The following is a 13,496-nucleotide window of genomic DNA, read 5'->3' on the forward strand; positions in this document are numbered from 1 at the left end:
TAATCACCCACACACTAAATGTTTAATTTTTAAAAAAAAAACATGTTTTTCTGGCAAAACATTCCCTTTAAAACGAGGCATAATACGCCTTGTTTTCGTCTGAAAATAGGTTGTGTGAACCCAGCCTTAGGGACATATAGTGAGACCAAAGTGTATTTATCATTGTTAATAAGGCACTGTACAATTACAAACCTGTCACATTTATCGTAAGTTACTTCGATAAGTTGAAAGGCCAAAGAGTTTTTGATAGCAATCAACGTTCCCTTTTTCTTATGCGAGTTTGGAGTGCAAAAAATATGGGGGGGGATTGTGCATTCCTAGGTTTATGGATGTCTTTTTCCAGGAGGTGTGTCTCTTGTGCACATAAAACATCACATTTAAGCATTTTACATTCTTTCCACATGAGAGCGTTTGAAGGGACTGTTAAGACCCTACACATTCAAAGATGATATTTTAAAAACCATAACACAATAAAGACGATAGATACTGTGTAATCTCGTAGCATACCTGAACCCTCAACTCCTTCCCGACCCGTATATTGCTATGTGGTCGAAGAACAAGCACCTCCGTTATTCCCCATAATGAAGAGAAATGTGACCATATCGTATTCTTCTTGCTGAGCAATGGTGATACCTTATAACATAAAAACCTGAGAACAAATACAAGATTATGTTCAAAGTGAACTGGCCAAAACCTTGTAAAGGTAGTTGCCCTCGTGGAGGGGTGGTAACACAACATATGTAACAGTAGTGCCTACCTAGCCGACAGGATAATTTAAAGGCATATTAAAACCTGCAGAGTTAAGATAAAAAAAAATAAAATAAAATAAAATTATACCAGACATGAAAGGATTCTCCTTATCCTAGAATCAGAAAGGTAGATCAAAGTTATTGCAGCAACTTTCTCCCCCAACTTAAGCCAGGTTTGGATGACGGTTGCTTCGGAGATCCAACCTGTGTCCATTCTTGGGTTAATACAGGAGATTTATTTTTCTTTAGCAATTGTTGATCCTGTGGTGGGAGATCGGTAAACCATTTTGCTAGAAGAATCGCAGCTTCTTTGGGTGTATGAAGAACATGAGTGGTACCGTTCTTTGTGATAAGCTTGACCGGGTAACCCCATTTATAGGGTATTTCTTGGTCACGTAAATGCTTAGTGAAAGGCGCAAATTCTCTTCTCCGATTCAGAGTGGTAGGCGAAAGATCAGCATACAAAGAGATACCCATAAATCGCTCAGGAATGTCGCTAGCTTTAAACGCCGATTTCAAGATGGCCTCGTGTTTGGTAGAAATGAATTCTTGCCAGTACATCTCTTGGCGTGGTCTGCGGTAATTGTTTGGGTTTTGGCAGTCTGTGTACTCTATCAATCAACAAATCTCTATGATCTGCCTCTGGCAGTAATGCAGAAAAATAATCGATCAGGAACTCTGAGTTGCGCAGGCAAAATGGCTTCAGGGATACAGCGAAAGCGAATATTGTTCCTGCGGGAACGATCCTCCAAGTCAGCCAGTTTTAATTTTACTGCAAGCATGTCTTCATCTGTCTCATATTGAGCGTCCACTAAAGTGTTAAAAGCAGATGTGACTTCATCCATTTTTGTTTCAAGATGAGCTGTACGTTCACCAATATCTCTCATGTCCTTAGACAGTGTGGTAAAAGCTGTTTGAAAATCGTTTTGCATAGATGTTCTTAATTCTGACATTAAACTCCTCATATTAGAGAGAAGGTGATGGCTGAGCCCTCGGAAGGGCTACTTTGCCTGGATTCCCCCATTTTAGGCAGGATAGGAGGTAGGGAGACTGACCTGAAATCCAGCGCATACAACTTGTCTGGTGTACCTGAAGGGCCTTCCACATCTGAGCTGCCTGCTGTGCATTGTGCTGCTTGGGAGAGAATAGGAGCTCCGAGTTCCAGTGCGTCTGCCTGCAGAGAGTGACCGGCGCCATTTTGGGAGCTTCCCGCCGGGGGATAAGACGACGCGAGTTTCACTGGACCGGCCGGTTTGGTTCTTCCTCTCACCATCGCTGCCTCTCTGTGTCTGCTTCGGGAGTCTCCCGGTAAGTTTTAACGTCGATACCCGACCTTTAAAAGGTAGATGTGAGCCGCTTTAACTGAGGCTAGGAGCGGAGCTCAGAACTATGCGACCTCTCTCCTAGGCATCCGGCCACGCCCCCCCAGATTTATTTCTAAAAAAATAAAAATAAGAAAACCAACACTGTTTTTTAAAGCATTCTTATTTGGCGGTATTCTTCCACAACAGGTTTTTCCTGTTCAACTCAAGAACTAAATCAAAGCTCTAGTGGAATGAGCCTTCAGACCTACAGGAACAGTATCACCTACTGACTAATACACCATGCTAATAGAAATTTTTGGACTGTCGTGAGATCTTTCAGGTTGGAAGAAGTGTTCACGTGGGAAAGGTCCTATGTTCCCTGAACGCATTTGTAAACCATGTGTGTCCCCCCAACCAGTCGGGCTTGCGTCTGTGGTAAAGACCAGTGAATTCAATATCCTAAAGGGAACCCCTTAAGATAGGTTTGGTTTCTGAAGCCACTACCTTAGAGAGTGACATAGTGGTCTATTTCCCACTTATGTGGTTCCCACTTCCTTAGCATCTCTTCCTGTAACATTTGTGAGTGGGCCTGAGCCCATTGTAACGTTGGAATACATTAAGTAAGGGATCCCAGTACAATCACTTTTCTCTTGAGTATCCGAGTGCAAGTGATAAGTGAGCTGACCACAAATAATTTTCTTGACCTTGTCCTGTGGCAGAACATCATCTTTGGGAGCTAGCCTAGAACTACCCTTAAAGGATTGTTGAGATTGGGGTACTAACCTCGATTTCTCTAGTTTCAATTGCCAGCCCAGAGATTAAAGAATTGAAGATACTTTATTCACTTGGACCTAACATTTCTGTTTCAATCTTGCCACGATCAAAAGGTTGTCCAGGTAAGGAATGAATAAGATGTCCTTTTCTCTTATATGGGCCACCACTTCCCTAATGAATCTCGTAGGGATGTACGAAGCCATCGAAATCCCAAAGTGTAGAGTCTGAAAACTGGAGAGGAGTTAGAGGACTCCCTGCAAAAACAGCCACTCATGTTCTGGGTGAATTGGCACATGATATGAATCCTAACCCGTTAGTGACCGCCAATAAGCCTTTTCACGGCGGCCACTAACGGGTTTTATTCTGATGCATATGCCTTTTTACGGCACTGTATCAGGATAAAGTAGACAGAGCAGGGAGCCGTCAAATCTCCCTGCTCTCAGCTGCCAGAGGTAGATGGGGGCGTCCCTGCTCTGCCGTGTGAGATCGATATAAGTATCGATCTCACCCGTTTAACCCCTCAGATGCGGTGCACAATAGCGTGCACCGCATCGGAGTGGTTTTGGAGAGAGGGAGGGATCGCCGAGTGTCTGTCTCCAATGGCAGCCAAATGCCTAATAAAGGCCCTCAGGTCTGCCTGGATCGAATGCCTGCTAGATCATGCCGCTGGCATGACCTAGCAGATGCCTGTCCGTTTTAAACGGACAGGCAGTAATACACTGCAACACAAAAGTATTGCAGTGTATTATAATAGCGATCGGAGAATCGCATATTAAAGTCCCCTAGTGGGACTAGTAAAAAAGTAAAAAAAAAAGTTTAAAAGTGAATTTTAAAAAAAAGTAAAAAAAAAAGGAAAAACCCAGCTTTTCCCCTTACAAAATGCTTTGCTATTTAAAAAAAAAAAAAAAAAAAAGTAAAAAAAAAAGTTACACATATTTGGTATCGCCGCGTCCATAACGACCCCGACTATAAATCTATTACATTTAACCCGCACGGTGAACGCCGTAAAAAATGTAATAAAAAACTATGGAAAAATTACTGTTTTCTTTGAATCCGGACTTAAAAAAAAATGTGATAAAAAGTGATCAAAAAGTCGGATCTACTCCAAAATGGTACCAATAAAAACGACAAGTCTTCCCGCAAAAAAAAAAAGCCCTCATACAACCGCATCGGCGAAAAAATAAAAACGTTACGGCTCTTCAAATATGGAGACACATAAACAAATAATTTTGAAAAAAAAAGCGTATTTACTGTGTAAAAGTAGTAAAACATACCAAATTTGTATAGGTTTTTGTATCGTTGCAATCGTAACAACCCGCTGAATAAAGTTAGTGTTATTTATAAAACACGATAAACGGCGTAGATTTAAGACGCGAAAAAGATAATATGTCCCACAAAATGGTGCTATTAAATAATACAACTTGTCCCGCAAAAAACAAGACCTTATACAGCTATGTCGACGCAAAAATAACAAGGTTATAGCTCTTGGAATGCGACGATGGAAAAACGTAAAAAATGGCTTGGTCATTAAGGTTTAAAATAGGCTGGTCATTAAGGGGTTAAAATCTAGAGCGGCCATTAAATTACCCTGGGTTGACTAGTTTTCACGGATTCTATTTGTTTAGTTTTTGTACAATATGTATTTGTTTAAGCTCCTTAGGTTTAGAATAACCCTTGAACATGCCAATGGGTTTCTTTATCAGAGAAAGAAGGGAATAGAATCTTGCCCCCTTTTTCTGACTCTTGTATGGGGATTAAAACCCTTTCCCCGTAAAGAAATTACTTTTATTTCCAATGCCGTTTGACTTGTACCTGGACTTAGGCCTAGGAAGGTGATTTTGCCACCCACATCTGGTCAACCTGCAACAGCAAATATAGGCCAATCAAGGAACGGAAGATAAACAAAAAATACTTACACTTTACCGTGAAGCTTTGTTACCGGACAAGGGATAGCGGGCCCTTGCACAGCTGCTTTAGTCGGACTCTCCATCTGTCCCAGGCAGCCATGGTCCTTACAAGCGGTGGTATTCCAGGAGATAAAGACCTCCAAGACAATTGGTCCCAGCTTACTCGAGCGCTCCCACAACGTGTGTGCGTGTGTGTGTGTGCGTGCGTGCGTGCGTGCGTGTCAACTCTGATGGCATTAACATGGGTGCCGCAAGCGCCTGCATTGTACACCCACAGGACATCATAGGCCCAGAAAAGATTCGCCAGGCTGGGGTAGCAGCGGTATGGCTTAACCCACATAAGCTAGAAACTACTGCCTTATATATAATTTTTTTCAACCAAGAACCACACCTGAATACTTACAGGTCTTCTAAGACAAGAAACCAATGAATACAATATTTTTATTCTTTTTTATGTCCGATGGGGATGGGTAAGGGTGTCATATTGTAAGGTCACAACTGTTGTGCACAGCCAGTGAAAAAAATGCAACATAAGTGATTTGTGCCTCCCAAATCGGCACATTTTCACTGGAGCGTTAACCATCAGTATTCATAAAACTGCCCCTTTGTCTTTGAAAAAGAGCATGTCAAGAATTTTACATTCCTTGGGGAGTACATGAAACACGGAATGAGGGGGCAAAAAAAATGTGAGAAAGGCATAATCAACAGCGAAAACCTCTTAGGTGGAGGAAGGTTCAGGAACCTTCACCTGTAAAAAGTTTCCCAGACAGACATGAGGGTGTATGTGAACGTCAGAATTGTTCCCTTTGGGTGGGGAGCAAACGCAGGATGGAACTACGGGTGACCACTAGACCGGCAGGTAACAGGGAAGTAGGAGCTCCGCCTGCTTCCTTGTATTCTTGGGAGGTAGGGGCAGGCAACAGTTAGGTTTGGCTGCACTGTTCTCACTCAGTAGGGTAACAGGGTGATCTAGTTGCCCCTTTATCCCCAACCCAAAAGGGGAAAAAAAAAAGTAGATTGTAACGTCTGTAAGAAGGCAGACCTACCTGCTCGACCTATCAAAGTAGGCTTACCTCTTAAAGGGCCTGAGTATTTATCACTTAATTTGAGAGAGCTTATTCATTTTCGAACATAGACCAAAATATAAAACCCATCACTTCATGAGGTTCCCTCGAAAATGATAGGTCTTTTCATAAGTGACGGAGTTCTATTCGACAACCACTAAAAAGCAGAACGTTAATTTTCAATGTCTTACCTTTGGAGTTCGCGATGTTTTGGGTTTCTGTAAAAACCTAGTAATCTCTGCTTTCTCAGCTTTCATGCGCTAGAAAGAGAATGAAAAGATTTATTACCACTACAATAAATCCAGTTTCATTTCTTGTATATTCATACTCATGTCCGGTGGCTTTAGTTAGAATTTGTGGGACTATAATCTTCACAGGTTACTGCTATGTGTTACAAAACACGTTTTCAATTATTATACTTTACTCACAAAAACGTAGTAAAAAATACTTTCAAATAGTTGCCAATGTTCAAATCTTGAGGAAAGCGGGTGTGGTCTCAAAACATTGCCCAGGTCCAACGTGGTCAAGGACGCTAAAAGCAATTAGATGACTATGAACAATTGCACATATTGGAAAATATTTTACACTCTAAGACGCAATGCATACATGTTTATGTCAAAGGGGAGAGTGGCATAATCTGCTGCCAGTAGCCCAAAAGGACTGGGCAGGAGAGGAAAAAAATAAAAATAAAATCCCTCTAGAGACATACAGCTTGTTTGGGCAAAATATACAAGCGATTTAAGCTTAATGTGCCTCATATGCAAATAAATGGAGTGTGCAGTCTGCAAGTGAATGAATCTAATAAACCAGACACTAGTTAAAGAGGCTCTGTCACCAGATTTTGCAACCCCTATCTCCTATTGCAGCAGATAGGCGCTGCAATGTAGATAAGAGCAACGTTGTTTTTTAAACGAGCATTTTTGGGCAAGTTATGACCATTTTTATATTTATGCAAATGAGGCTTTCTAAAGTACAACTGGGCGTGTTTAAAGTAAAAGTACAACTCGGCGTGTATTATGTGCGTACATCGGGGCGTTTTTACTTTTACTAGCTGGGCGTTGTGAATGTAGCTACTTACCTGCAAACGCTGATGCTGCTGCAGAATCCACTGTAGCCTCTGGTGCCGATGTGGCCGACACGATGCAGGACCTGGGGCAGGAAGTGAGTGACGTCACAGCGTGATCTCTCGAGAACACGCTGTGTCTGTGCACTGCCAGAAGCTGGGTGTTAACGAAGAGAAGTGGATGATGCTGATTCGTCAGCATCATACACTCCCATTCACAACGCCCAGCTAGTAAAAGAAGTAAAAACGCCCCGATGTACGCACATAATATACGCCCAGTTGTACTTTCACTTTAAACACGCCCAGTTGTACTTTAGAAAGCCTCATTTGCATTAATATAAAAATGGTCATAACTTGGCCAAAAATGCTCGTTTAAAAAAAACAAAAAACGTTACTCTTATCTACATTGCAGCGACGATCTGCTGCAATAGGAGATAGGGGTTGCAAAATCTGGTGACAGAGCCTCTTTAAGTCTTATTTGTTTTATATACCTTTCACCTTAACTGGCACAATACCCATAACATGGGTTAGTTCTAAAGGGCTCAGAATGAGTGACACTAATCTGGATAAAACCGGTTGTAAAATGTTTATTAACTTTGATTACTTGAAAGCTTGACCAGCTCACTTTGTATACTTCTAATGGAACGGTTACATATAATATGCCACCCTAGTTAACCCCTTGGCAACATCAGCCATACACAAGGCATATGTCGCTGGTGTATCTATAGAGCAGCATGTATTATAGCTGACAATGTGCTCTAAAAGCCGGGATCAAAGATACAGTGCATTCGGAAAGTTTTCAGACCCTTTCACTTTTTTCACATTTTGTTATGACAAGGCCTTGTGCTAAAAAAAAAAAAAAAAAAAAAAGATTTTACTTATTATTCTGCACTCAATACCCCATAATGACAAAGTGAAAACAGAATGTTAGCAATTTTTGCTAATTTATTTAAAAAGAAAAACTCATTGCATGGACAAAGTATTCAGATTTTCTGGGGGCCTCTCATGTCTCTAGATCATCTTTGAAATGTTTCTACACCTTGGAGTCCACCTGTGGTGAATTCATTTGACTGGACATTTGGAAAGACACACCCCTGTCTATATAAACTCTTACTACTTGCACATTATACACTATTCATTTAGTTTTTACTACATATCCCATGCACCACACGCCACGCCCCTCAAGGCTAGTGGGAGTGGCTATTATTATTTAACACACCTGAGCACTTTCCTTCAGCAGCATTTTTGACCTGGCTGCGTACTGTTGGGATTATACCTGCCCAATTTGTGAGTAAGGCCATTTTTTGTGTTTTTAATCTTATTATATGTCCCACTTTTTTTCTGTTATATAAACTCTTCCTAGAGGTGCCCACCCCACTAAAACTAAGGCCTCATGCACACGACCGTATTTTTTCGTAAATACGGGTCCGGTGTCACACGTATTCGACCCGTTTTGCGCCAGTATTTACGGACCCGTGCCCGTAAATATGGGTCCGGTGTCACCCGTATTCCACCCGTATTTACGGGCACGTTTTTGGCGGCAAAATAGCACTGCACTAATCGGCAGCCCCTTCTCTCTATCAGTGCAGGATAGAGAGAAGGGCCAGCCCTTTCTGTAATAAAAGTTAAATTCATACTTACCCGGCCGTTGTCTTGGTGACGCGTCCCTCTCTTCACATCCAGCCCGACATCCCTGGATGACGCGGCAGTCCATGTGACCACTGCAGCATGTGATTGACCTGTGATTGGCTGCAGCGGTCACATGGGCTGAAACGTCATCCAGGGACGGCCAGGACGTCGGGCCGGATGTCGAGAGGGACGCGCCACCAAGGCAACGGCCGGGAGACCGGGCTGGAGGAAGCAGGAAGTTCTCGGTAAGTATGAACGTCTTTTATTTTTATTTTTTACAGGTTGCTCTTTATTCTAATCGGTAGTCACTGTCCAGGGTGCTGAAAGAGTTACTGCCGATCAGTTAACTCTTTCAGCTCCCTGGACAGTGACTATTTACTGACGTCGCTTAGCAACGCTGCCGTAATGACGGGTGCACACATGTAGCCACTCGTCATTACGGGAGCTCCATAGACTTCTATGGACTGTCCGTGCCGTTATTACGGCCTGAAATAGGACATGTTCTATCTTTTTTAACGGCACGGGCATCTTCCCGTAAGAAAACGGGAAGGTACCCGTGGCCAATAGAAGAAGTCTATGAGGCCGTTATTACGGGTCGTAATTACGACCTGTAATAACGGGAGTTTTTACGGTCGTGTGCCTTGGTAAGGCCCCATGCACACAACGGTATTTTAATCTATCTCGAAATACTGTCCGTAAATCCGGATCCGTAGGCATATATACGGAAGGGTGACCGTATTGTATCCGTATTTGCGTTTCCGTAAAAAGGAGGGAGGATGCAAATATCAGCATGTTGCATAGCAACGCTTCCATAAATACGGACAATATACGGATGCACATCAGTAGCCATCCGTATTTACGGAAGCTCCCATAGACTATGGGAGAGAGAGTCCTTGCCGTAATTACTGACAAGGACAGGTTCTATAATTTTTTCAGCACTGACACCCATCAGTAAAAATACTGAAAGGTGTTTGTGGCCAATAGAAACGAATGGGTCCGTCCGTAATTAAGGTCAGTAATTACGGTCTGTAATTACTGATGAAAAATGATGTGTGCATGGGGCCTAAGGCAGTGTTCACATCAGCATTTCAGTAGAGGGCTTCTGCGGGAGCTCTCTGTCAGGGGAACCCCTCAACGGAAACGAACACTGAAACCGTCGCTTCCATTCTGCATCACCATTGATCTCAATGGCAACAAACTTTACTAATGGTTTCCATTCGTCACAGTTGTAAAAAGGTTCAGTTGTTTCGACGGAATAGCGCAGTCGACTGCACTATGGATTTCATCAAAACAACGGAACCCTTTCACAACGGTGACAAATGGAAACCAATAGCAAAGATTCCATCTCCATTGAGATTAATGGTGATGCAAAACGGAAGCGAAGGTTTCCGTTTGCCTTTCTGTTGGCGTGTTTTTCTAGTTTAGCTCCAAAGTTCCTGTGTGCAGATAGGACAAATTTTCAGAAAGTCATCCATCACTGCAGCATGCCACCAATCTGGGATTCATGGCAGTGGCCAGAAAGAAGCCATTCCTCAGTAAAAGACACATGAAAGCCCATCTGGAGTTTGCAAAAAAGGACCTAAAGGACTCTGAGAAACAAGATTCTGTGGTCTGATGAAGATTAACTTTTTTGGCCTCAATTCTAAGCGTCATGTCTGGAGGAAACCGGTTACTGCTCATTGCCTGCCCAACACCATCCCTACAATAAAGCAAGCATGATGGTGACAGCATCATTCAGTTGGGTTGATTTTCAGCAGCTGGGACAGGGAGACTGGTCAGAGTTGAAGAAGAGATGAAGGGAGCAAAGTACAGAAATATTCTTAATGAAAATCTGATCCAGAGTGCTCTGAACCTGAGACTGGGCTGAAGGTTCACGTTCCAACAAGACAATGAGCCTAAGCACACAGCCAAGACAACACAGGAGTGGCTTAGGGAAAAAACTCTGAATGTCCTTGAGTGGCCCAGCCAAAGCCCTGACTTGAACCCAATCCAACATTTCTGGAGAGACCTGAAAATGGCTGTCTGTCAGTCCCCATCAAAGCGGACAGAGCTGGAGAGGATCTGCAGAGAAGAATGGCAGAAAACCCCCAAATCCGGGTGTGCAGACCTTGTGGCATCATACCCAAGACAACTGGAGGCTGTTACCACTACCAAAAGGTGCTACAACTAAGTATGGAGTAAAAAGTCTAAATTACTTACGTCAATGCAACATTTTCATTTTTCTTTTTAACTAAAATTGGCAAAAATTAGTCCCCTCCGTCACCCCCAACAGCTCACAAATGGGATGTCATGGCAGTCTGGGGAAGGCCCCCAGGTCTGCCATTTTTGTATTGCTATTAAACCCTACAAGGAAAAGAAAAAAACCAAAACAATCTAATTTTAAAAAAAAAAAAAAAAAAAATCTATTATCCCATGTAAAAAAATTGGTATCACCGTACTTATAACTATCTGTCAAAAATATTTTAATTATCTTTATATGTGTGAACATATATTGCTTTTGTGAAAGTGATTAGAATATGTTTAAAAGATAACATTTTACATGGACTCCATCTTGTATGGTAGGCATCCATTTTGGATCATTGGAATCTATCTTTTGGCCTGAAGGAGCCATCTTGAGGTTAATAAGTAAAAAGTAAATGTTAGCAGATGTCTTGAAGCAATTCTATGTTATGTGTTCTTGACTTGAATGTTTTATTACTCTTGTAAGGAGCAGATCAAATAACCTTGGTGGATGGACAATGGCTGTTTACCATAGGTCAGCCTTGGATTCAGGCCTCTGTTTAATTAATTAAAACTTATCTGCAGTCTCCATTCTCTAGTGAGATAAGAAGTAGAGACAAATTAACTTGTGTATCTGAAATGTGTGTCCTTCCCATGCAATTTCTCACATTTTCAAGAAATTTCCAAAACCTATTTTTTCATGTACCAGTTCTGAAGTGGCTTTGAGGGCCTTATATATTAGAAACTCCCCATAATTCACCCCATTTTAAGAACTTCACCCCTCAAAGTATTCAAAACAGCATTCAGAAAGTTTCTTAACCCTTTAGGCATTTCACAGGAATTAAAGAAAAGTAGGTGTAATATACAAATGTAATTTTTTTTGCAGAAATTCAATTATAATAGAAAAATATCTGTAACACAGAAGGTTTTACCAGAGAAATGCAACTCAATACTTATTACCCAGATGCTGCAGTTTTTAGAAATATCCCACATGTGGCCCTAGTGTGATAATGGACTGAAGCACCGGCCTCGGACGCAAAGGAGCACCTAGTGGATTTTGAAGCCTCCTTTTTATTACAATATATTTTAGGCTCCATGTCAGGTTTGAAGAGGTCTTGTAATACCTAAACAGTGGAAACCCCCAAAAAGTGACCCCATTTTGGAAATTACACCCCTCAAGGAATTTATCTAGTTGTATAGTGAGCATTTTAACCCCACAGGTTTTTTGCTGAATTTATTGGCGTTAGTCTGTGAAAATGAAAATCTACATTTCTTCTGAATAGAAATTTTTAATTTTTGCAAGGAATAAAGAAGAAAAAGCACCCCAACATTTGTAAAGAAATTTATCCTGATTACAGCAATACCCCATATGTGGTCATAAACTTATGTTTGAACACATTACAGCCCTCCGAAGGGAAGGAGCGCCATTTGGGCTTTGGAGCTCAAATTTTGCTATAATGGTTTTCGGTGCCAAAACAGCAGAAACCCCCCAAAAGTGACCCCATTCACTATCAGAATCCAAGAGAGCAAATGCCTCTTCAGTGGTATATAACTTGCGTGCCATTTTTTATGTTTTTTTTTTTTACTTATTTTTTGTAACAGTTTTAATAAAAGTAAAAGAAAAAGTCCACTAATTCATTGATCAATAAATTTATGACCAACCCTAAGGCCTCATTCACACGACAGGGTCCGAGTGTCGGCCGGGAAAATCGGCCATTTTTGGCCGATTTTCCCGGCCGGTTTGCATCCGATTTGCATCCGTTCCGGGCCGAGTTGCCGTTTTTACCGGCCGATTTGGACCCGATTTGCATCAGTTTTTTTCCCTGTCCGTTTTAAAATCGGATGAATTTCATTTAAATTTGTTGCCACACACAGCCCCCTGTAGGCGATGCCACCCACCCAGCCCCCTGTAGGCGATGCCACCCACCCAGCCCCCTGTAGGCGATGCCACCCACCCAGCCCCCTGTAAGCGATGCCACCCACCCAGCCCCCTGTATTCACAAATTTCAAATGTCTATATAGTGTGTGTGCGTGCGCATATAATATAGACGTGTGTATGTGTATATATATATATATATATATATATATATATATATATATATATATATATATATACATATACACACACACATATATATACACACACACACATATATATATATATATATATACACACACACACACACACACACACACACACACACACACACACACACACACACACACCCTAATTGATTACTAATTAATTGTCCTAGTCTGAGTACTATCTACCTAAACTATAACTAGCTGCCTACACTAAACTATCTATGTGGAGGTGTTTTTGTGTGTTTTTACAGTCGGTGTGTCTTTATACTAGACGCACAGCAGCTGCTCGGCACAGCTTCTTCTCCCCCACGGTCTCAGAACGATCTGACAGGGAGGGAGGAGAAACATTGTAACAAACGGCACAGAAAGTTTGTTGCTGCAACAAACTTTGATCACGTCATCAGGACCGACACCAATCCGGTCCTGATGTCTTCTCTCAGCACTTAGGCTGCTAGTAGCAGCCTGTGCTGAGAGATTCAGAGCACAGGGAGAGCGCTGTGCACTGTGTTCTGACAGCACATAGATTAACGGGCTGCCGAAGAAAAGCCCAGCATGGCAGCCCGTTAATCTATGTGGGCAGGTCGTGAAGGGGTTAAAGAGCGAACACTTTATTCTGCCGTCAACATAGCTGTATGAGGACTTGTTTTTTGCGGGATTAATTGCACTTTTTAATGGCACCATTTTGGGGTACATATCCTTTT

At 41.9% G+C, this 13,496-nt stretch overlaps 1 protein-coding gene across 4 annotated transcripts in view; it reads right to left on the minus strand.

Annotated features, from left to right (window-relative positions):
• The window catches only part of CHAF1A (chromatin assembly factor 1 subunit A), a 292,690-nt gene that overhangs the window by 127,171 nt on the left and 152,023 nt on the right, over positions 1 to 13,496 (minus strand). For all 4 annotated transcript variants that reach the window (XM_075863788.1, XM_075863800.1, XM_075863783.1 and 1 more), the window contains one exon: positions 5,990 to 6,058. In XM_075863788.1, coding sequence (XP_075719903.1) covers positions 5,990 to 6,058 — 69 coding nt within the window. The remainder of the gene's footprint in view (positions 1 to 5,989; positions 6,059 to 13,496) is intronic.

The sequence above is a fragment of the Rhinoderma darwinii genome, chromosome 1 (genome assembly GCF_050947455.1).
Source record: "Rhinoderma darwinii isolate aRhiDar2 chromosome 1, aRhiDar2.hap1, whole genome shotgun sequence".
Classification (NCBI taxonomy): Eukaryota; Metazoa; Chordata; class Amphibia; order Anura; family Rhinodermatidae; genus Rhinoderma; species Rhinoderma darwinii.